At 37.5% G+C, this 26,713-nt stretch overlaps 1 protein-coding gene across 6 annotated transcripts in view; it reads right to left on the bottom strand.

The window, feature by feature from the left end:
- GTF2I (general transcription factor IIi) overlaps positions 1-26,713 on the bottom strand; it is a 1,956,122-nt gene that overhangs the window by 259,221 nt on the left and 1,670,188 nt on the right. For all 6 annotated transcript variants that reach the window (XM_044054149.1, XM_044054150.1, XM_044054148.1 and 3 more), the window contains one exon: positions 3,758-3,832. In XM_044054149.1, the coding sequence (XP_043910084.1) occupies positions 3,758-3,832 (75 nt within the window). The remainder of the gene's footprint in view (positions 1-3,757; positions 3,833-26,713) is intronic.

Raw genomic sequence — 26,713 nt, 5'->3', positions numbered from 1 at the left:
AAATGTGGCACCTACAAGCAGTGTAGGTGCATCAATGTCAGTCAATATGCTGCAGTAGGTGATATAACTATTTAACAAGGTCCTCAAATTCATCTTATTATGTGGTTAAGAAAAGGTTAAGGGACGGGATATGTCAACACATGTATACTATAAGAAAAATTCTAACAGCAATACTCTGGCAAAGCATGTCTTGCTTGCCCTGATTTAATGGGTTTCTCTTTTTTGCTTTAGAGAAGGTTGAATACTGGGATAGAAGTGGTGTTTGGTAAAATAAGTTTACTTTTAATTAACTACTTTGGCAACTGGAATTACTTGCTGACAGACTACCAGAGTTTAATGATTATGTGGGTATCAACTGTACTTTGAAACAGAAACACAATAGAGTGAAATAATCGTTATTGGTGGTTGCTGACCACATGACTTGCTGTGTATTCTATACATGTTTAATTCCCTGTGTGCTCCATTATTCTGATGAAATATTCTCATTTAGACAAAAGTGCTCAATAAACTTTACAGTGAACTAGCCTGCATGGTCAGACATATTTTTATTTTATTTTAGGTTCATAAGTAAGTACTTTTTACTTTATTTTTCTGTGTGTTTCAGTATGGTTGACTGTATTTCACTTTTTATTCTGTGTTCTTTCTCATGTAATGCCTGTGGGTGCAGCCATCACTTTTAGGGCAACTACTCCTACTTTGATGGGTATGTTTTTTTTCACCTTTTTGGAAAAATGTATCAATAGATTTGTGCTTTTCCAATGAATTAAGAGGGGATGGCATGTTGAAAATGAATTTAGTTTTTTGTTTCTTGACTGTTTTTATTAAAGTTAAACGTCTAGGAAAAATGTGACATGGGTTCAAAAAGAGATCAGAAGCAACTACATATAAGATCATCACACCAAACTCTAGTGTATTTAGGTAACTGCAAGTTGAAAACATACTCAAAAGAACTGCTATGTATAATATGTCATTCTTATAAAGCTATCCCAGAATGTAAATGGCCTTACATGTATAGACAAAAAGCAGAGAGCACTGAATTACATTTACAAGTGCGGGGTGCAAATAGCAAAGTTAAAGGAGATGCATTTGGATAAATACAAACACATGAATTTGACAAAGAAAGGATGGACATTCAATGGGACATCAGGCTGAATGGAAAAAGTGGAATGATACAGATTGTGAAAAGGACCCCAAGTAATCAACCCTCTCCTGCCACAAGAGTGCAGACTTTGACCCTCTTAATGTGAAATGACTGGTTTGGAGCCCATGTGTTAGGGAACCATAAACAGATGCCTAATACTAACAGAAAAACACTAGATACAGTCTATTTAAATGCAGAACAGCAGCCCTTACACAGCACTTAAAAATTCAACTTTAAAGAAGTGCAGTAAAACAATAAACAGTACATAAATCTTTCACAGTACAATGAAAACAAGCAATTTAAGTTAAAAACGACAAATTCATTTTTCTTGCCAAGAATGGCTTCAGATGTTAAAATCTCTCAAAATCTGTAGTGTCATCGTCAAATGAACAGCTCTGAATAAATGAAACATTCAGTCATATGGACTAAAAAGGACTCTGTTATATCAGCTATGGATATGTGCAGATGGAAACTAAACAAAAAAATGATACAAACATTGAGAATCTGGGACCTTTGCATAATGGACATAGACAGCAAAATACGTTGGTTTTATCTACAGATCAGAGATTTTTATCAACCAGGGGAGAAGCTGTAAATGATAATAAATAACAGAAGGAATTTATTTGGGAAGGGAAGAGGGCAAGAATTAAATGGGATAAGCTGATCTGCAATTAAGGCTTATATGCATAACTCAAGTAGAAAGTTATAAATCAAAACGGAAGAAGATAAGAAAAAGGGATGTAAGTTGAGAAAAAATTAACTTTGGATAAAAGTCCTTAATAAAAATAACCAAACAGAGGTAGCACTGTAATGAAGAAAGGAAATTTTACCAATATGCATGTCTGCAAACAGGGCGAACAGAAAATAGGCAAGAGGGGTCTGAAATTTTCTGAAGGAAAGTAGCAAAGGAACAAAGGTACTGGGAGCAAAAACTAGGGAGGGAAAAATAACAGGGTGGGATGAAAGCAGAAGTCTGCATTGTTTGGTTATAGACAATGTTAACACTTAAACATGTTATATTCACCTGAATACAGTTCAGAATCTGCAATGCATTATGGTGCAGTTTACATCTTAAAATGACGTCTGAAGGTTTTGGGCCAAAAGTGACTGGTATTTGGAACTGTTCATAATTCCCTCCACCTTGACTAAAGCCCCAGTTCCAGCTGAAGAAAAGCAACCCCAAAGCAAGATACTGCTACCATCATGCTTGACCGTGGGGATGGTGTTCTTTTGGTGATGCAAAGTGTTGTTTTTGCACCAAATGTATCTTTTGGAATTGTGGCCAAACAGTTCAACCTTGGTCTTATCAGACCATAACACATTTTCCCACATGCTTTTGGGAGACTTGATGTAGTGGTTTACACATTTTAGCTAGGTCTGGATATTTTTCTGTGCAAAAAAAGGCTTCCATCTTGCAATCCTACCCCATAATCCAGACATACGGAGAATACGGAAGATTGTTGTCACATGTAGTACACAGCCAGTACTTGCCAGAAATTCCTGCAGCTCCTTCAGTGTTGCTGTAGGTCTCTTGGCAGCCCCCCTGACCAGTTTTTGTCTTGTCTTTTCATCAATTTTGGAGGGATGTCCAATTCTTTGCAATGTCACTGTTGTCCCATATTTTCTCCACTTTTTGATGACTGTCTTCACTGTGTTCCATGGTATATCCAATGCTGTGGGAAATTTTTTGTACCCTTCTCCTGACTGATTCCTTTCAACGAGATACCTTTAATGCTTTGCAAGATCTCTGCTAGCCATGTCTTATGCTGTAGCAGGCAACTGAGTAAATGTCAAGAAAATCCTACAAGGGGAGTTGAACTTTATTTGGGGTTAATCAGAGTCTCTTTAATTGGTGGCAGGTGTGTACCCAAGAAGACTGAATGTTGTAATTAAATGAAAAGGTGCTTCAACAAAGTAAAAGTTTAAGGGTATGCATGCTTATGCAACCAGCTTATTGTAATTTTTATTTTTTATATTTTTCCCCTAACAGATTTATTTTTCAATTGAATTATACAGGTTATAGGTCACATTAAAGATGGGGAAAGTTTTGAAATGATTTATTGTGGTCTCATTTTTTTATATCACAAAAACCTGGCATTTTAACAGAGGTGTGTATAGTTTTTATACATACTGTACATATGCACAATATACATGCAAGCACTCTCACAGCTTGTAACCACTTATCAGAAAGACGAATGGCAATGAATGACACAAAGCATTCAAATCATCCACAACATAACCTAGCAAATGGTAGGCTGTTTGCAAAAAAACAACACACCAGTCTAGGCACCCACAATCACCAGTAAATGGCAACAAACGCAAATGTTATGCCATTAAAGTATAATATCTAATTAAAAATTACCTCAAAAAAGAGTACATGGGGTTAGTTTAATAACAATGGCACAATATACACAATGCAAAACTTTTGCATTTTTCATAAAGAGGTTGTCAAAGGTGTCATTCTGCCACAAAGTCCAATAAACTGTAAAGTGTTTTAGAAAAACTACCTAACGGTACTATTACCAAACAGATTCAGCAACAGTTTTCATTTTTTCAGTAAATACTCATTTTGTGAAAGCATGCTATACTGTAGTATAAAATTTCAATAATTAGTACCTGCAATAGTCACCTGGATGATATTCAGGTCTTCTACACCTATTGCTGTGTCTGACGCATTAGTGATACCTTCTCCTAGAGAAATAAAGCAGACATATGAATGACACTACTGAACAATGTAGTCAAGAAGTATCAATCTATAAAAACAGACTGCTGAATTAATATAGCAGCTGTAATGGGGGGAAAAATGTGGCAGCAATCTAATTACATAATACTGTAAGGTAACAAATACATAAATGAAAAAAAACACTTTTCTACAATAGTTTAAAGTCTGTGTACATTATTTATTACAACAATAATTTTATCCCAGGACAAAAGGTCACTATGGACAGTAATCAAATACTGATGTGCAGTGCAGCAAGGCTGGTATGCAGTAAATCTATGTGCCAAACCTGTATCAATTCAGAAAGATCAGTACACAGTGGGTCATGACCACATACATGGTCTTGCTCCTACTGAGTAAGCTAAGTACATATGCAAATCCCCTCCTCTCAACCATACACAATTCTAACACCAGCACTACTGCAGTACTGGTTGGTCCTGGTGGGGTAACCTAAAGGAAAGGAAAGGACTCTCATCCCAGGCAACAGTGCTGTGTGCCCAAGAGCAGCGATTCCCCTCCCCTGCTAGTGATGCTCAGTACACTATGCTAAGAACACACTTGCATAGTAAATAAAAATAAACAAAAAAGACGCCACATCCAATGCTTGGCAGAAAAATCCCTCCCAGTAATGCAGTTGCCTATGATGCAGGCAAATCTGCTAACACACATTACCTCCTCCAAGCCCCAACCAGTGACGCTCCCTCCATGGTGACTTGCACAGATTTCCTTATGGATCATAATCAGGCATAATAACATGGCAGAGAATGGTGGTGTAAGGTAGTTTATTATAGTACAGTGTGCCTTACCAAGGAGCAACACACACTGCACCCTGGTAAGTTCACTTATCTAGTTCAAGCAATACATAAAAGATTTAATAACGGATAACCTTTCTCATTCTAAGTTCTCAAAAAGAAAAAATCTTTGATACCTAGGTCCTGTGCTATTCTATGCTGCTGCTATGTGGATTAACAGATAGGATTGTCCCACTGCTTCTCTGTTGTCCATCTTCAGAACAAATGAAATAATTTTGATTCACAGTCGGATGAAAGGCTTTTCACACATGATCCGAGAGCACTCAAGTCAGGAATCTTAATTTTTCATGTACACAGGGAAGAGAGAGAACTATCACTGAGAATGTCAAGTCTCAAGTGTAACTGGGGTTGGTCTGGGCATATGAACTCGACTGCTGGGGGATGAAAATCCAGTGAGCCCTCTCAATTTTTATTTCATCTTCTGGGATTCCGGTCCGTAGTACTTTGTTTTCATGTATTCATACAATCCACTCCCTCTTCCTTTTCTGATATGATTGCGAACCTGAATTTTCTTCTATGACCTCAAGCTTCCAAATCAATGAATTTAGCTTCAATAAGCTTCAGATGGGCTCAACTCTTAAGTCAGCAATGATCTCTGTGACATTTGTCTTAATGCCTGGGGATGGCTGTCTACTTTATCATAAAAAGAAAGAATGGAGTTAATTTTCGGATTTTTTTATTACTATTACTACTACATTTTGATCCATATTCACAGTGATTTGCATTTCTTTGCTTTGAGAGTTACTCTGAATACAGACCAATGTAGTTATTGACAGGGTCATGCCATGTGGAGCAGGGCAGTAAATAGCTATTTTTTGTGCCTCTTTTCTTCATGTGGAGTTCCCTAGCTTTATTAAATTCAGATGCAGGTAAAGCCAGTCATTATCAAAAATAAACATTTTTACCACAATTTGGAGAAGGAGGGTACCGCCCATTAAGAGAGTATGTCACTTTATCAAAATGTTAAAAACTGAAGTCCCAGCAATCACTTACATTTATCATTTAGTGATACTACTTGTAAATAAATACTGGTTAAATATGGAGTCTGAAATCCCAAACATACTAGACATCAGTGAGCAGCTTAAAACTACATTACCAACTAAGAGACATGAAAACAAACGTAGCATTCATCAATGAAATTTTTATACCCAGTGATTACAGTGTCTTACAGAGAGAGACAAGTCATAGAATACCAGGATGTAATGGCAGAATGAGGGCAATGTGGAAGAAGGATCATAGCCAGCTTTAGGCATCAGAAAAACCTGCGGTTGCTGGGGGCACCCTGTTCCTGGGTGGACCCCAACCAAAGCAAGTTGTCTTACCCTGATATTTTGTAGCATGTCTGTCAGACCAACAAAGCTAATACAGCAATCTTCTATAAATAACAAATGAGGTGGGTAATAACTCATTTATATTTCCTTTAAATTATCAAGTAACAGGCTTCAAAATTCCATTAAATATTTTACCACTGACATAGTGCCCCTGGCTTAGTTAAACCCTGCTAGTGGGCATTCTCTCCACAAAAACTAACATATCTTGCTATAGATACTTGCAATACCCATGACTGGAGGGGGACCCCCTTAATTATCCTTGAATGTCTGTGGGCCCACAAAAGTTGTTGCTAGTTGGGGAAAATGAGAAGAAAACAAGTATTAATTTCTTGCTTATGCTCTTTAAGCTGAACAAGGCTGTGATATGACCCTGTTAGGATAAAGCAGATAAGGAGCATGACTAAGGTAAGCACTAGAGAGATCAACAGCCCAGAGTTACTGATCTCAGTGCATATCTTGGAAATTAAGAAGAGCTGATGCTGCCAATATTCAAGGATGGGTTTTATCTTTCAGGGAGTTTTATAAATGCTGGGAAAACACTAGATACTATAACTCTCAACGTCTTTGCTGAAGAATTCTGCTCAGTGCCAAAAGTAATAGCAGAATAAAGGCACAAAATCAGGTACATGTTTTACATATTACTCTCACTTAAAAGTTAATAGGATAACACCTTTTGCATCAACATGCATTTTTTCGACAATAAATATAAAACTCTGATGTCTGGATTTATTGACCATCTGTAATTCTGAATGATTTATCAGCAAATCAAACATTTTACGCAAGACAGAACAAAACTATGACAAAATCAAAAGGTCTGTGAAATCAGGGACAGTGACAGGTGTGCATTACTCCAATAAGGTAAATAAATAAAAAAAAATACCCCTGCTGCTGGTTTCGATGACTGCTAAACAGCAGTCACAGATATGGCATAGCAGTATCAGTACTGCTATTTGCTGAAATAAGGAAAAACTAGCATTACTATGGCCTAATTCCCACTCCCGTTGACCTTAACATTGCTCTTCTTGTTATCACTATGGACCAGACCATGGAAGCTAATTCCAATACTGAAAATAAGAGCATCATGGGCTCAGACAATCTACCATGCCGCACTGTTGAGCAGTACTGTGACCCTATAAACTGCTGTCTCATTAGCCTCACCAGCATTACCTTTAAAATCATGGCATAGATCTCATCAACAGCAAACCTGGTAATTTACACTCAATCCTACTCAGTATGGTTTGTGAGGGACAGGTCTTGCTTGCTTAACATGGTTAACTTTGAGTGCATGACAGAATGGCTCCCATCAGTGGCATCAATCAATACTATTCAACTTGTCCTTGCTAAGTCATTTGATGATAGCCTCAATGAAATATTAAATAATCCTGGCTTAGATGGTTTCCCTTTAGAATTCTAAGATTTTTTTTGTAATCTCACTACACAAACAACATCAGGCATCCCTCCCAGGTCCCAATCAACAGACTTGTTCCCTGAGCAGGGGACGTTCTATAGCCCCATTCAGTCCCTGTTCAGAGTGAAAGCCTTACAAGCCGATCTATCCCATATCCAGAAGGTAAGAACTGATGTTAGGGAGCAAGCCATCCTATGCTCAATTTGGGGCCCCTCCGCCAAGTTATACCTCTCTTCATAGTCCCTGCTGGCTTCTGTATATGCTGCTGCTCTACAAGGTCTCATGTGTGCACTCGCAAATACAGACACACTTTCTGGCCTACATGCAGCACACAGCCACACTGATGAAAAAGCTAAATTCTGCAATCTCTTCAGGATCCTTGTCGATACCAGCAGTGCAGAAGGCTATAACACTTCTCTCTCCACAGGATGGGCAATTCAGCATCAGGCGCCCACTCTCATTTCTTCTGCCTCAGCTGAACCCAGGCCTTTGGAGTTATAGTTATGTCTTTATCCCTGTATACCACGGGGCCAGGGGAATTCTGCAGTCTTAATGAAGAATGCAGGAATTCAAGATGAGACCGTCACAATCTCTTGGAAACATTCTTTGCTAGCCCTATATTATAACTCATTAAGAAACTTTTAATGCCAAATTTTTACTGCCAAACAGGCACCATTGAAGAGGATGTCATTTCTGGTGAATCGTACCTCTTGCCTCGTGACTTTTCCACCTTTACATACCTTGAGCAGTTTGGATTTGTTAATCACTCATTTACAGCAACTGAACTCCAGATGAATGCACCAACATGTCTCACATATTGAGGTGATATTTTCAGTCTTAAGTTCTATTATTTTTACACATAAAAATGGCTAAAAAGCTTTACTATAAGAAATCATACTCCATGAAACAAACAGTTTACATAACCATTCATCAGTTAACCAATTAACTCCAACTCTTGATTCAAGCCACAGGGTTTCAAAGTAATGAATTTCAACACAGCTGATTTGTGCCTCAGTCTTTAATAATTTTCCATCTAATCATCACTTAACTCTTGTTCTAAAATTATATATTATATATTTACATTTTGACAAATTCTTAGCACAAGCATGAATAAAATGTTTGGCTACTAGATTTTTCAAACATATTTTTAGCAAACATAATATGCTCCTGTATTCTCCATTTAATGTTTATTGCAGTATCACCGGTGTAATAAAGTTCACAAGTAAATCAAATGTCAAACAACAACATGGTACTGTTAAAGTTTCCTTTTAGTCAAAAGTCAATCTATTAATACTAAATAGTAGAGAAACAAGTCAAAAACATTACATTTTCAGTGCGGGCCACACTAGGCTCATCTAATAGCATAATTATTTGGTTCACTGGCATTTTAAAATAAGTGTGCCATTATATCAAACAGACAACCACCTCTAGCACATGATATTTTGAGCTTATTTAGAATAATAGAAGCTATTATTGTATTTTATTTTGCAATGTCCCAGAAATACAACACTAAACACAATACCCCAGAACTTAAAACATTAAAAACTAACAAAATACACACCTTCTTCTACATGCTGTAGGCTATACCTATCCTCTATATTATCAATAAAGCTATCCAATTCATTATTATAAATCAAATCATGTCATTACTTGCAACACATATTCCAACAGGCATTTTCTACATCTATTCTGTTACAGCTCAACTTAAACATGTACAATTATAAGCTGCTTTTCTTTGAAAAAACATCACGTTTGCTGCAAGTAAGACACGCTCATACCAACTCTCCCATATGTAAAGATTTCAATGCATGAACTGGATGGGCAACTATTACCATACAAATAAGCTAAAAGAGCACTTTCCTTAGTTTGTCCTCTACAAAGTGAAATCTAAGTTTGTTTGTGTCTTTCGGCTTTTCCCGGTTAGGGGTCACCACAGCGGAACTCCGGTCCGCTAATGATTGGCAGTAGATTTTTACGTGCTGGCTTGCCGGGCCTAACGCACAACCTTCAACGAAGGAATGCCCATTCACGCATGTCTGAAAAATTAATTTAGAAGGTTGTTGCAGCATTAAAACACAAAGTCTTGATGGCTGTTTACTGCTGAATCAGAGTCTGGTTATAATGCAAAGTTTTGCATTACTGCATCTGCATTCTGTTTAAAGCACCAAGCCTTGCAAATTGCACAATGATAAAGAAATTTACTTTGCAGCACAATACTATTTTACTGTAAGCACAGGTACTAATAAATAACTTATTCTTATAACAAACTACATGTACTATTCTGACAGCTTGTAGCATAGATGTACAAAGTTTTACTTTACGATTAGCATAGATAACTTTCTATTCTCCATTTACCTCGGAACCTATGTTCCTACATACCTTAACACAGTTTAGTTCACAGTTCTTATATACTCTTTTAGTCACGTATTTTAGATCCTGTTTTCTTTTTTTGTAAGGAGCTTCTGTGGGAAAACAAGCAATGTCTGTTTTTAGACTTGCCTGCTGTCCTTTTGTGATTTACTTGTAAGCACTTCTGCTGATATGAGAATCACGCAATATTTGCCTTTTAGAATTGTTTTCTGCTGATTCTATAAAAAGCCATGTACATTCATCTGTCAAATTATTCGCCGATACTGTGGGAGAACATGTTATTGAAGGAAACCGCTTGTACTGCTGATTTTATAAAAAGTCATGTACATTGTAAGAGAGCACGTCAGACTTTTTTCTGATATTAGAAAAACAGGTTTGTTTTTTCTTCTTAACACACACATAAGTATGGATGCCTGTTTTACATTGCTAAACTCTATACCTACATTCAAGAAAACTTTTTATTCTATGCTTTATCTTTCAGCATATTTACAGCAGAATTAATTTCAATCTTTTATTCACAGTTCAACACACTAACAAAATATATCTCCAATTCAGAGGTCTTGTAGGTTAAATGAAGCCCACATTATTCTTATGTAAATCTGACAAATTCAACCAATTCTTCCATACCTCCTGTAGACAGGAAAAGATAATCAAGAAATCTAAAATATTTAACTTTGCTGTCAAATTCTTTAAGACGCATTCTTTTCAAAATTATCTATAAATAAACATACATACTGCAGAGCAGAAGAAGCCCCCCCAGCTGTACCTTTAATATGACTACACAATCCACCATCAAAATTAAAATTATTACATAAATACAATTTTGCAATTTGAGGTGTATAACTAGAAACCTTGTCTGTACAAATACAAAGCTTTAAAGCAGCTACGCCATCTTCATGACTAACAGATGTACATAGATTTAATCTATCTATAGTTGCAAAGCACACATTTTCGATCTTACTGATAAAAGCATCTGTAGCAGTTTGTTAGAATCTTTCAAAATATAAGGCACCTCCATCTAGGTACTTCTGTAAATAAGCATTTGCTACCTTACCAATATCTTCCAAGTAACCGTATTAGCCAGAAATAGTGATTTGCCTGAGGGATTAATGTGACCATAATATAGTTTTGGTAAACAATAAAACACAACAAAACATGGTTGTTGAGGTATTTACTTCTTAAGTTTATCACTTGGGAAAAGATTCCAACTTAATACCTTCTCATGTCAGGTCTCAAAGCACAGTCGATACAGTTATAAGCTTCAATTAATACAGGAACAAACTTCTCAATCTGATAAATTCATCATTCACATCATAACACAGTTCACTTAAGATAACTAATGCATTTCCTTTATCAGATAGATTAATTGCTGTCCTCTTATCACGATTTTTTGTTTCCATTAATTTTAATCAAACTATAGGAACAGTATATTTTTAAAAAAATTATCTTGAAGTTCCTTGACAATACATGACAAAAATGTAGCAAATTCATCAACTATTTTATATTTAAAATATGGGATAAATAATCCTCCGTATTTTAGGCTCAAAATCATTCACACATATAATGTATAATAGAGAGAATATCTGAAGCACAAGTATGAAATTCATCACCCTCACAGCTATCAAGATTACGCAGTACAAAATGTCCATTAATTTTACATAATCTATACTATTTTTTTATGAAAAACGTCCGAGTGTAGTTTCCAATATAATTTAAAACAGTCCACTTTTAACTTAAAAGCAAAGTAATACAGTTGTTATAAATTTTAAGCCATGTGATATCAATAAAATATTGGGACATTAAAGTTGCTGCCCAATAAATTCACAATCAGTGTTGAATAACAGTCATTCTCATAGCAGTTGAGCATTAATTTAAGGGAAGAATTAAAGAAATCAACAGTATTTCTGAAGTGTACCTTCAAATCCTCTCCACTCTTATAGGGGCTTGATTGTTGGCCTCTTAGGGCCACTATGCCTTTGTCTCCTATTTCTCAGATGAAAATCATTCTGTGAAGACTACCTGCAAAACCACTTTGCTTGTTTGCAATTGCTTACTTGAACAGGACGCCTTCTTCCAAACATTGTGCCACTTACCAAGTTTCCTGTATTCTCAGAGTAATTCAAGAGCTGTTAGTTCTTCTGCCCCTCCTATCACAAGATTTCCAGTTCTTGTAGAAAAGCTTTATTTTGTTGACAGTCCCTGGAATTATGCTGAAACTTTCATTTATTCCTTTCCAAAAGACCTTAACTGATTTTAATGCTCATTTGATATTTTTAATATACTAACTCAGTTGCAGATACTGGCTATTTTATCAGCAATATGTGCTCATTCACTTCAGCAGTCAACTTTTCACATTTTACTGCCTCACTTTCTGTTTGTATTTAGATCCATTTCAATGCACATTCATATGATTCCACCACCCAATGTTTTTTAAAGTTCTCCTTTACTGGGTTTCATTTTACAAACACTAAAGGTGTTCTGGAAACTTGAATACAACTCTGTGGTTTTCACGTCCATATTTTCTTAAGTTCACTATATTTCAATATGCACTATTTTCTTGTAACGACAAATTTTCTAATTTATTCATTAAATAAATGTATTGAAATTCCATACTTTGAAACAATATGGCTAGAATCAAGAGTGACAGTGACTTTTACTTCAGTTGTTAACTGATAAATTGTCATGTGAACTTTTTTTTTTTTGACCTTTCAGCAGTGATACTGTCAACATTCTCAGAATTTCCTGTGGGAAGCAGTGAAGGACTTTGGATTTTCATCCATTATGCGACAGATGTTTGCTTTTGGTATGATGGATATGCCATCTATTATGTAGTGACTGTGGCCCTTTTAATCTTATATCTACGTACCACAGTATGATACATGGATGTTACTTGTATGACCAGCATGTAAAAACTAATATTTAACGCAATAGTGAAAACACTGGCACCAGTAGTGTTTCACTTGGCCAATTTCAAAGATTTAAATTTATGCTGCCAATGCCCTACTTACTCTCTATTACCCACTCTATTTTCAAACTACCTGGAAACAACTAGCTTACTTTAGCACTGAACTCAATACATGTGGCAAGCAGACAGAATACACCGTGTACTCATAGCTTGACACAGGAAAGAGATGTCCATTAGGTTGGCAGGGATTTATGTGAAATACACTGGCATTCGCATACTCAAGCAAAGCCTGATTTTAGATGCAGTTTTGGACATGCAAACTGATTTGTCTACAGATTTTCTAACCATGTTAAACATCAGCATTACTAGTTTTTCATGGGTATACCAATCCATGGGAAAGAAAACAAGTTTTTAGGACGGGAGGAATCCTCAAAGGGTTTCATGTTTTTTTTTTTTGTCTTCAACATGTTTCCCTTTCCCTCACAGTTAGCACTTATTCTTTTGCTTCTCAAAGGGTCAGTTGGTACTTAGGCCATACGAAACACCAGTGCTCGATGAAAACATAATCCCACAGATCTTTCATCTTCAGCAGAGTGAAAATGTGTCTGAATTTAGTAGTAATATGGGAAGTACTTCATTTAAAAGCATGTTGCACTTAGATTTCTTCCTTTACTTACTACTACCAGACAACTAGAACACAAGCCCACGCGCACAGTTTATACTTCTGGAAGCAATGCAATAAGAATGACTGAGATTTCAACTGTATCCACAAGGCTGGCATCTTATGTCTATTGCTGCAAGAGTCACCTATGGTTTTCTAAATTTTGAATGTCACTGCATAAAGGTCCATCTTACTAACACTTAACACTTCTCTACTAACAGACTGTGATCATAGTTGTAAGGCATGTGTAAAGTGTAAGCCATCTCAATTCTGACTTCTTCAGACTCAATACATTATCTTAGTTGCATCTGAAGGCCCATATGAAAAAGAGAAAAGCAGCAGCCTTGCTATGACTCATTGGGAAAAGCTGGGCACATATTTTACTGCCAGAGTTCCATGTGTTTTCCTTACAAATGCAAAGCACCCAGGTAAACTGTTCATAGTGGAGGGACTCTGCTTGAAAGGCTATAAAAAACTTCTTGCTTTGGTACTTTCAAGACAGCTGCACAAAGAACATCTTGATTAGAACTCTCCCAGTATGAAAACAGAAACTGAAACAAAGCCAAAAGAAGCTTTAAATTTTGGTAGAATTCAGTTACTGGCTAGTAATTACACTGTTTGGATGCCAGCAAAGAAGAAATCTGGAAAATTAGAAAAATCAGCCAAAAAAGGAGCCAAACAGCTCTGGCTGAGAAGAATCTTGCAGATGATCAGCAAAAAGCAGTGTTTCAGCTGTGGTAAAGGAGATGTCTTGTAGTAATTTAGAGAAAAAAATCACAAAAGGTCAAAATAAGCAAAACAGTGAAGAAATACATAAAATCAAATAACACAATACTGGAAAAACAGAAGAAGCTTTAACCAGCTATTCAGTTAACTGATAAAACTGCAAAAATTAGAGCTTGAAATGAGGGTGGCTGAGCTTGAGGCTTCTCAAGAAGAGGTGTTTTTAAAGGTTTACCATCAAAATGTCGATTGAGCTTCACCTCGTTGAGTTGAATCTCATCGTGGACTTCACTACACTAAATTTGTAATGCTAAACTGTCCAAATGCCGAAAAAAAAACCGAACGTTGACATTTCTGACTGCCCCACACCTAAAATCAATTGCTAACATGGGTCAAGAAGTGGGAGAGATTTTACCATTCAGAATATCGGTGTTTGACATTTTCAGCATTCGGAATTTGGACTTTTCTTAAGTGGGCTCGATGATGGTAAACCATCTTTAAACAGTATTTTTTAAATAGTATATTTAGAATACAAAGCAAACACAGAAACCTGAGATTTTCTGTTGCATCAGAGGCACAGCAGTTAAGGTGTTTACCTCAAATACACAAGGTACAGGGTGAGAATATCACCTTCAAAGAGAAATGGGATAGGCTTAAAATGGCCTGCAAGGGCAGCTAGCCTAGTACTTACCTATGAGCCTTTAATAAACCGGAAAGGAAAGACTGCATTAACTTTATGAAAGTGCAAACAAGCAACTAGACAGGTATTCAGAGCAGGATATATTAAATGAGAGGGCAAATCATGTATATGCTCCAAATCTTGAAAAAGTAACAAAGAGCTATATCAGCAGAGATGCAATCATACCAGCAGAAGTTTCTCCTGACAAAACTGAGGCAGAAGGTAAAGTATTACATGTTGGGTACAACACTTTTTGTGGAAATGATCATTCACTGTAAATCAGTTAGAAGAGAATTGTATCACAGCAATCACAGAAAGCCAATTGCAAGTGTGACATTCAAACTTGCATCCAACAATTTCAGAAAATTGTCTGGGAAGAACAAAGACATTTTTGGAAGCAGAACAGAATGAGCATGAAATAAAAAAAGTTTATCCAACAGAGTGAGCCAGCAAAGCAGAAGGGGACTCTGCTTCTGATCTTCTGACAAAACAAAGCCCAAAAACAAAGGTTGCCAGCAAAACCTTTTCAATTGTTCCAAAGAAAAATGAGAGAGAGAAAAAACGCACAGGAGCTGACAATGAGTTGGGGTACCTTGGACTTGAACCAGAGACTGTTGTTGGGGCGATACAGATAATTAAAGAAGGCAAGCAACATTGTAAAATTAGTGAATAAATGTAGACTGCATAGCATTAATCACAATGGACATAGGAATAGATATGTGGAATACAGCTTTGAAAGAAAAAGACGACTGAAATTTGATATGACTATGTTAATCTAGTGGGTGAACTATAAAGCATACACCCTACTTTATGTTGTTAACGATTAGAAAGACACTGAAGTAACCAAGTAAAATAGATTTGTTTTTATTGATACTTATATAAAAATTCCACTTTGTAAATTGCATACTGTATTGTAAAGCAGTTTTATGTAGTGTGCAGTCAGTGGTACTTTAAATGGAAGATGGGTGTCACTCGTTCATCTCTAATACATAAAACAAGAAGGCATGCATTACTATAGACACTGGAAACAAAACGCAATGTTCATGTCCAAGTTGCTTCACATCTGCTACAGGGTTTAGAGATTCGACCATATCTCGTGACAACAGTTTGGACTAGATTTAGCAACAGGGACAGTCTCTGGTGCACAACTCATATCAGGAACATCTGGATTAGTCATAGGAACAGGAATGTCCTCTGGAATAAAAACACCAGACAACTCACTCTGAGATGAAGTCTCTTTCTCACAGGCTATTTGCTGCTGTATAGGTTCGGATACCAGTCTCAAATGCTTCCGATTCTGGCTAAAAGTTGCTCCTTCTGATTCTATAATGTACGATCTTTGCTCCAGACCAATATTCTTTATGACACCAATCCGATCATAACCTTTGGATGTCTGCATCCTTGCCACTTCTCCCTCTCGTAATGGACTGAGCGGTCTGCTGGGTCTTATAGTAGGGCTTCTGGGATAGGCGTTTCTTCAACAGATTGGCTTTCACTGATCTGTTGCTTTTGACGCATGGAACCAACAACTTACTACTGATTGATAATGTGGTTCTGGTTTGTCTCGACAGAAGTCTCTGAGCAGGTGAACCAAGATGTTTATCACGAGGAACATTTCTGAGATTCAAGAAAACATCACTATTATCTCATTTAGACTTCTCAAGTAACTGCTTTGCACTTTGCACTGCGTGTTCTGCCAAACAATTTGACTGCGGGTATTCTGGACTACTTGCAACATGAGTAAAGTTCCATTCTTCAGCAAATCATTTGAACAGTTGGCTTGTAAACTGCGTACCATCATCAGAAATAACTTGTGTGGACTTCCATGAACAGCAAAATGACGCTTCATCTTAGTAATGACAGTACTAGATGCTAGGTTAGAAAGCAAGTCAATCTCGAACCAACTGGAGTAAGAGTCTATCACCAAATAATGTTGACCATTCCACTCGAAGATATCAGTGGCTACTGTCGACCAAGATAGTTCCAGAATCTGGTAAAGCTGAAGTGGTTCTTTGTTGATGAGGCTTAGTACTATTACACACTGAACATGTTAAAAGTGTGCTGTCAATGTCTTGTGACATAGAAGGCCAAAATACTAGTTCTCGCATCCTTTTTTGGGTAGATTCAGTTCCTGGGTGACCACGACACAGAATACTAATGCACTCAGGTTGCAAGGGCTTTGGAACAATTACTTTTGGACCTTTCATTATGATACCTTTGACAGGCAAAATCTCTGTATGGAAAAAAAGGTTGCACTTCTTGAGGTAAACTAGATTGCTTTGACGGCCATCCTTGATTGATACAGTGGTTCAGCCTCTGTAAAACTGGATCTGTGGTTGAGAGATCTCTCAGCTCATCAAGACGTGTGGAAGAAAAATTTTTCACTTTCATAACTTCAAAATCATCAATCGGGAACCTTCACTGTCATTCTGTTCAGTAGTATTTCTGGGTGATATGGATAATGTTATAAGCAAGATGGACAAGACTGAAATTGTACTTTTGCAATCTCAGCATCATACTTTCCAGTATGGCTCAAGCTGAATGCATAGGCTCTTGCATAATTGTGGCCAACAGTTGTTGGGTCTATTTTGATGTGGATAGGTCTACCATGAACATAATACAAAAAGAAAAATGCCAGCCCAAAGTGGTGTGCATAAAACAAATTTAATGTGACATATACAGACCGGTTTCGGCTAAAATTACCAATGTTCATGTCCAAGTTGCTTCACATCTGCTACAGGGTAGTGTGCATTGTTAATTACCAGTAACAAAAACTTCCACAAATAGCCACATTCCATACACAATAGTAAATTGGTAAGCCCAGATGATTGGTCATAATTGCTCATTAAGCCCAGGGGGGAATAATCCCCTCAATTTATTAATCCACTTTCTTTTTCATGTTTAATAAATTGTGCTAGCCAGCTTTGTTATTTTTCTTGCCAGTGACTATCAATAATAGTAAACCTAAAATTGGCTGTAGAATGATTGAAAACATGCTTGTAAAGGGCACTAGTTGCCTTTTTATTTTTAATATCACTCATATGTTCACCGATGCGAAGTTTCACTGGTCTCGAAGTCTGTCCTACGTAAAACTCAGAACATGAGCAGGTGGCCAGGTAAACCAACCATTCACTAGAGCAATTGGCAAAAATGTTAATATCATAGACCTGTCCAGTATTCCTGCTAAACTCTCTAGTCTTATCCATACGTGTACAGTGAGTACAGTGCCCAAATGGAAAACACCCAACCAGTGGGTCCCCCACGAGTGTCGTTTGAAATTGTGGCTGAACCTCCATAGACCCAGTCTTATAATGAGCAAAAAAAGAACCCAGTGTTCTGCCTCTCCTAAAACCAAAGGGACATCTTTCTGGTAGCAAGTTAGCAAGTCTAACATCCACCAACAGAATATTCCAGTTCCGCTGGATAACTTGTAGCAGGTTAGGAGTGTTGCGCCCATAAGTGGTAATAAATCTGATACTGGAATCCTGAGAAGTAGTTTTATCCTTATATCGCAACAGATCCTCTCTATCCAATGCAGATACCTCCTTACAGGCTATGGTAATTGTACCAGAATTGTACCCCCTGGCCTTGAATCTACCCACCAGGTCACGCCTCTGATGCTCATAAGTCTCAGAATCCGAACAGATACGTTTAATTCTCATAAATTGGGATTTAGGTATGTTGCGATTAATACGGAGAGGGTGATGGCTAGGGGGAGGGTGATGGCTAGAAGCATGCAACAAAGCATTATATTCCAGGAATTTTCGATACACCAGTGTATCCAATGTATGATCAGATTTTCTGCTGACCAGGACATCCAAAAAGGTTATCTGGTTCAGATCAAAGTTGCATGTAAAATGAATGCCCCATTTATTACTATTAATGTAATCCAAAAATTCATTAAGAAACGCAACATCAGCTCTCCATACTAACCAGCAATCGTCCAAATAATGACGCCAGATGTCAATCTCAAGCAAATACAGATGATGAAGGGGATCATAAATCAATTGTTCTTCCAAATATGCCATGAAAAGATCAGCATATATGGGGGGTAAAAAATGCCTCCATGGCAGTACCCTGCATCTGTAGATAACTGCCCCGATAATAAAAAACATTTTTGGTTAGTACGTGCTCAGGGACAGGAAGATGCACAAATTTAACCGTGATCTAGCTGACTATGATAGGGGGAGACCATATGGACCCCATAAAATTGTGAAATTTTCTAAGACTGGTCCCAAACCAACAAGAGGAAAAGGCCTAGGTCAATCCTGAAGAAGAATGTGTCTTCCTACAGTAGCACTTTGGGGAAGGAAACATCCTCCATGACAGATTCTGAAACAGCACCTGTATTGTCTTCTCCCACACCAAAATGCAGTAATTTGGACACCCCTTTAGGGTTAGGATACACAGGGCAGGGCGGAAACATCACAAGAATAGCCGATGTGGCGACATTATTACAGATCATGACCAACAAGTAACTGAATATAACAATGTTCTTGACATCTCTTCACATGTTTTAACTCCTATCCATATTGAATTACTCAATAAAAGACTGAATTTCGTCCCTGCATTTTTTGTTCCAGAGAGTGCATTTGCTGATGATGTGAACAGTTTTTGTCGTATTCAATTTGAAATTGTTTTTTGACCAGGATAACCATGGGTCTGGTGATTCATCTTTTCATTTTCATAGGTCTAATTTCATGCCACTGATGAACCCCACTGTTCATCTTTTTTTTCCACAGGGTTCTCAAAGATTTACATCTTCACTATTCTGACATGGTTACTAAGTCCCATAATCTTTCTAAACCCCATCAGGAGGCCCTTATACAGCTCAAGTCTAACAACACATTTGTCATTACACAGGCTGACAAAGGAGGGGCTGTAGTGGTTATGGACTGGGCTAAGTATGATCAGGAAGCAGAGAGACAATTGGATAGCAAATAATACTATATGCGTATGCCCCTTGATCCTACTGGGGGTTTTAAAAAAACAGACTGATGCCTTTTTGAACCTGGCAGTAGAGGAAGGGATTATTACCACCTCTACGTCCAAACATTTGATGGTTAGTGATCCAAAACCACAGTACCTACATTTGTTACCCAAGGTCCATAAATCACTGCAGAGCCCTCAGGGTAGGCCTATAGTTTCAGGTAGGGGATCTCTCACTGTACCTATTTCGGTTTATTTAACTCAATATCTTCATCCATTACTCTGTTATGTCAGGGCTCGGATTCATGACACAACGGAGTTTCTGCAGATCCTTCAGGATACACAACTTGAACCGGGTTGGTTATGCACTCATGTGTCAGGCCTACATACAAATATTCCACACTTGGCTGGCCTGTTAGCTTTGGAACATTGGCTTACTACATCAGAACTCTACCCACCAGGTTTTAACACCTTTTTATTGGGATTAACTGAGCACGTACTAATCAAAAATGTTTTTTTATCATCAGGACAGTTATCTACAGATGCAGGGTACTGCCATGGGGGATTCTTTTGCCCCCATATATGCCAATCTTTTCATGGCATATTTGGAAGAATTGATTTATGATTCCCCCTTCATAATCTGTATTTGCCTGAGATTGACATCTGGCGTCATTATTTGGATGACTGCTGGTTAGTATGGAGAGCTGATGCTGCGTTTCTTAATGAATTTTTGGATTACATTAATAGTAATAAATGGGGCATTCATTTTACATGCAACTTTGATCTGAACCAGATAACCTTTTTGGATGTCCTGGTCAGCAGAAAATCTGATCATACATTGGATACACTGGTGTATCGAAAATTCCTGGAATATAACGCTTTGTTGCATGCTTCTAGCCATCACCCTTCCCCATATTAAATGCAACATACCTAAATCCCAATTTATGAGAATCAAATGTATCTGTTCGGATTCTGAGACTTATGAACATCACAGGCGTGACCTGGTGGGTAGATTCAAGGCCAGGGGGTACAATTCTGGTACAATTACCATAGCCTGTAAGGAGGTATCTGCATTGAATAGAGAGGATCTGTTGCGATATAAGGATAAAACTTCTTCTCAGGATTCCAATATCAGATTTATTACCACTTACGGGCGCAACACTCCTAACCTGCTACAAGTTATCCAACGGAACGGGAATATTCTGTTGAGGGTTGTTAGACTTGCTAACTTGCTACTAGAAATATGTCCCTTGGTTATAGGAGAGGCAGAACACTGGGTTCCTTTTTGCTCATTATAAGACTGGGTATATGGAGGTTCAGCCAATTTCAAACGGCACTCACGGGGGACTCGCTGGTTGGGTGTTTTCCATGTGGGTACTGTACATGTATGGATAAGACTAAAGAGTTTTCTAGCAGGAATACTGTCCAGGTCTATGATATTAACTTTTTTGCCAATTGCTCTAGTGAATGGTTGGTTTACTTGGCCACCTGCTCATGTTCTGCGTTTTATGTAGGACAGACTTAGAAACCAGTGAAACTTCGGATCAGTGAACATATGAGTGATATTAAAAATAAAAAGGCAACTAGTGCCCTTTACAAACATGTTTTGAATCATTATACAGCCAATTTCAGGTTTACTGTTACTGATTGGGTCACTGGCAAAAAAAACAACAAAGCTGGTTGGCACAATTTATTAAACATGAAAGAAAGTGGATTATTAAACTGGGGGGATTATTCCCCCTTGGGCTTAATGAGCAATTGTGACCAATCATCTGGGCTTACCAATTTACTATTGTGTATATAACATGTGGCTATTTGTGGACTTTTTTTTACACTGAGGAAGGCTTGGTAATTTTAGCCGAAACCGGTCTGTATGTGTCACATTAAATTTTGTTTTATGCACACCACTTTGGGCTGGTATTTTTCTTTTTGTATTTGGATTTCCCCTTTTTGGTGCTGTGCCCTTGCTATACCTGCTGAGTTTGGTTACTTCGTGAACCATAAACATAATCATGGAACTTCAAACATGCAAACACAATTGCCAAAAGCTCTTTCTCAATCTGGGCATACTGCTGTTCAGTTTGAGTAAGACTTCTCAATGCATAGGCAAACAGGATGATCCTCTTGTAGAATGACTGCACCAAGTCCAAATTTCAAAGCATCACTGGAAAGTGTAAATGTTTTGGGAACATCAAAATATCTGAGCATTGGTGGACTAGCAATTCTGTTTCAGGACATCAAATGCTCTTTGGTGTTGCTCTAACCAAGACCAGCATACATCTTTACGTGTCAGCTCTCTGCTGCTGAAAGTTAGCTCAAGTTTGGAATGAACGTGCCTAGGTAGTCGACCATGCCAAGAAAACGTTGCAGAGCTTGAACATGGTCTGGACTTGGCATTTCAAGAATGGCTGTTTGCTTTGATGGGTCTGGTCATAGGCCTGTATGCATAAATAAATGATCAACATAAGGAACTTCTTGTAGCCTGAACTTGCATTTCTGTGCATTGAGCTTAAGATTCACTTGACATGCCCTTTTTAGAACTTTTCTGAGGTTTCTGCCATGCTCTGTTTCATCATGACCTCCTACCAGTACATGTCTACTATAATAGCACAAGGATACCCAGAAAACATTTGCTCCATTGCGTGCTGAAAGACGTCACTTGCAGAATTAATCTCAAATGGCATTCTCAAAAATCTGTACCTGCCAAATGGAATACTGAATGCAGTGAGCGATGAGGATTTTTTATCAAGTTGAATTTGCCAAAATGAACTCTTCACATCCAAGACAGAAAAAATAGTGGCATCTGACATCAAGGCTGCGACTTCGACTGTGTGCATTGGACGATGAGGTCTTTTTAGTGGTTTGTTCAAATCTCATGGATCAATACATATTCTGAGGTCATCTGAGCTTTTCTTACGAGCTACCACCATGGAAGATACCCATTCAGTTGGAGTTTCCACTGGATAAATCACACCTTGTCGCACCATACTATCTAACTTGGCTTTGACTCTGTCCTGCATGGCTATAGGAACTTTATGTGCTGGCCTGATAACTGGACTGACCTCTGGGTCTAACTTCATGGAGTACACAACTGGAAGCTTGCCTAGTTTGTCTTTGAAGAGAGCAGCATAGGTCGAAAAAAAATGTGACAGGCAAAACAAGACATGGTGGACTTCCTTATTAAATGAAAGCAGTCCCATTTTCAAACGGTCTTTGAGCCCTAATAATGACTGCCATAATCCTGGCAACATAAAATAAATAATAGCTGGACTGCTTTCATTTTCAAACTGTCTTTGAGACCTAATAATGACTCCCCTAATCCTGACAACATAAAATTACAAGTAATAGCTGGACTGCTTTCATTTTCAAACTGTCTTTGAGCCCTAATGATGACTGCCCTAATCCTGGCAACATAAAATAAGTAATAGCTGGACTGCTTTCATTTTCAAACGGTCTTTCAGCCCTAATAATGACTGCCCTAATCCTGACAACATAAAATAACAAGTAACAGCTTCTTCCAGAAGAGTAAGATAGAAGCACTACTGAGTCTTCGGATTTCTTCATCTCCATAAGCAACAAGTTTCGCACACCTTGCCAAATCAAGCCTTTCATCTTTACATACTCTCACAAATGCTTCTGCAGACATAACATTGCACTTAGAACCTCTGTCAACTTTGAGCTCTGTGGATTTGCCATTTATCCGAACAATACAAAATACTTCATTCTTTGCCCTTAAATCTACTGCACTAACCATTTCATGAAGCAATGACACACCATCAACATAAAAAGTATTCTTGTCACAGTCTAAATGGTTAACTCGTTTTTTAAAATGTTCCCTTTTGATAAAAGAATGTGGGCCTTTTGATTTACAATATCTTTTGAAATTATTCCATTTATTACATTTGTGGCATTGTTGACCAAAACCTAAACATTTTTCCCTTTTAAATTCCTGACTTTCACCACAATTACGACAGTTGGCAATAAAACTTGGTTGGAGCCCATGCTTTAAGCTTGCTGACTCAGTCATGTGCTTCACTAAGACTGTGCGAACACTGGGATGTGCTAAAAACTTCTGGGGAGACCCCATAGCTGCCTTGTGCTTGGGCCTTTTTCTTTTAACCACGTGCTGCATACTATCAACATACGCTTTATCACTGTGCCTTCTGGAGCTGCTCTCATTTGTAAGCATATCGGTGTGCTTTTCTGAGAGCTCGTATATCTGACAAGTCTCAATGGCCTTATTCAAAGTTAAATCACTGTCATGAAGCAAAGTCTTTCGCACAGCATCATCTTTTATACCACACAGAAGTCTGTCCTCTATCAACTCATCCCTTAAGTCACCAAATCTGCATGTTTAGCTTTATTTCTCAGGTCAGTTATAAATGCTGCAAATGTTTCATCAGGCTTTTGATCCCTTGTGTGAAATAAGTGCTTTCCATTGTAGCATTTTGTCTGGGGGGTGCACATTTCTCTAAATGTATGTTTTAAGCACTCTGGGTCCCCTTCTCCAGCATAAATAGCAGGTGCATACACAAATGAATGTTCCCTTTCAATAGCTTCTGACCCAGCTAAATTAAGTAGAATAAATGCCTTTGGACGGTCATCTTTGTCAGAAAATGCAGCCTGTATGAAAATGTCATGCTCACTCTCCAGTTCTCAGCAATATTACTGTCAAACCCAAGTTCACTGGGTTTTCAAAATCGGTCTGCCATGCCCACAAAGTATGCACAAACAAAATGGCCCTTGTAATTATGTACAAACAAACTGTGCTGTGAGCTTGTAACAACATCCAAATGCACAATAAACTCTTCGAAATACTTCACTTTGCGAAATATGCTTTGTAATGGCTGTACTTTGCAAAATAACTTGACTGTAACACTGCACAAACATGGAAATACGTTATACACCTCTGATAACTCGGATATCTTTGCTTCATACGAAAATACACATGCTTTGTGAAAATGCAGTTGTTTCCCCTTATTTAATTCGTTTTATGCAATTCTATTTCATTTTCCATAGTAATTTGAATATTTTTATCAATATCTTACATATCAGTGAATGTTATTTAGAGCATTCTGTATGCCTCATTTCAAATAGTGCTGAGCATGTTTAATACCTGAAATTCATTTCTGACCTGTTTTTACAAAGTATGCACATTTTTTGGAATTTTCCACTGCTGTATATTCCACCAGCATCTGGATAAGTGCCTTAAATCATTTTTGCCAAGCTGTTTTAAACTTTATGCCCTTTTAGATATGCTGCTTCTGACAGCATCTCACTTGTTCGTCTCTAATACATATAACATGGCAGCCTGGGGTTTTGTTAAGATGCTTTAATGCATACAAACACACCAGGATGGATAGTAGCATCATTAAACATGAATTAACTAGTTAGCAAACAGAGTTTACATATATACATACTTGCATCTCAACAGCTAACTAAAAAATGACAGTCAGGCTCACGTGCTCAGTATTTATACTCTATTGCAAGCCCTTGGATAGCTTCTTAAAGGTACATATACACACATATTGTTCTACAATGGGGAAGCCTGATCAGTTACTGCTGCATATGTTAAAGATATTTAAAGTACAGAAGCACTTTTTCTTAGTTGTAATGTATTCAGGATTTACAATGTAACAAGTTAAGAAAGGCTGGAAAAAAGCAAGTCAATATAACATTGTGAATTTGGGCTGTTCGGGAAATGTAAAAGTTTATTGATTATGGTATAGGTGAAATTAAAATAATCTCTCTGTTTTTTTACACAGAGGTTATCTACATTAATGTTCTTGGTTAAGCTACAGACATTATTAAGCAAGCAAATAGGCTTGAAAAGTACAATAAAATGATGAAAAGCATGGAAAATTGCAGTTTCTTGTATTTGCAAAGTCATAGTTATTTTTCCATTAGCAAAGGGCTTTCCTGTGGGAGATGAGAAATCTACAGGTGCAAGCAAATAATGACAGGTTTGAAAAGTGTGCTTGGAGTAAAATTTACAATTATTTCATGCATATACAAATATATCAGCTGTTTTTCCATTACCAACTGCTTTTACTTGGAAACCAAAAGTATGTAGGCACAAGCAATTAATCATTAGAGATCTGAACACATTCTTCTGAGTGAAATGTACATGCTACAGTGCAACAGGTACACTGGAAAGTAGGTCAGTGAAAAAATAAGTTTGAAACTGTGGGAAGTGAACAAGTTATGCAAATAGTTAACCCGCAGCAGCCTTCGTACTTTAATGCATTTAATATAACCGTGCACAAGTTAAATTGTTCATTTAAAGGTCTCCTCTGCATTTTTTCTTAGGGGTAAAGGTTAATGTTCTCTGAAAGCAGGCATGTTGCTTTTCACATTAGGGAGGAAAACATAGATATGAAAAGAATATACTTCTATCTGGAGGGGTAAACTTTTCTGAAAATGTACACGAGTTTTGTGTGTTTGTTGTAAGTTAAAAAAGATGGGGATGTTCTGAAAATCTATTTAGTTTTATATGCTTGTTTTCACTGAAGAAAAGACTTAAAAATGGGCATAGTTTAAAATGGAGATGAGAAGTAGCAACTACATAAGATATCTGCTTGTTGAACATCAGTGTTCATGAAAGCAAAACAACTGTAATGTATAACAGAGAGGAGTAGCAGCTTTCTATTATAATGGCTTCTCTGGCCACATTATCATGTCATAGAACGGTAAACATCGTAAACATTTCATACATAACTTCTAACATTGAATATGTGACATTATAAGACACCAATACCTCAAACAAGAATTTATCTTCCCTCAATACCAATCATATTTCAACGTCCACACTTATAGCCATAGCACCACTCCCACACTCAAAATTCCAAACACAAGCTCATCAGCCCCACTCACACAATCCCACCCCCACTCCCTCTTAGCTATCTTCCACTTTATAACTAGCTTGACTAATCCCATAGCCACTCAACTCTCTAGTCCACTACAATTTCCCCAATACCTCAACACGCAATCACGATTATGCCTCTGAAACCCACCTCCTTTGTACTCCTTCCTCTT

Source organism: Protopterus annectens, chromosome 13.part0, assembly GCF_019279795.1.
Source record: "Protopterus annectens isolate FY-2018-M chromosome 13.part0, PAN1.0, whole genome shotgun sequence".
Taxonomy (NCBI): domain Eukaryota; kingdom Metazoa; phylum Chordata; order Ceratodontiformes; family Protopteridae; genus Protopterus; species Protopterus annectens.
This window is presented reverse-complemented; position numbering and strand designations above follow the sequence as displayed.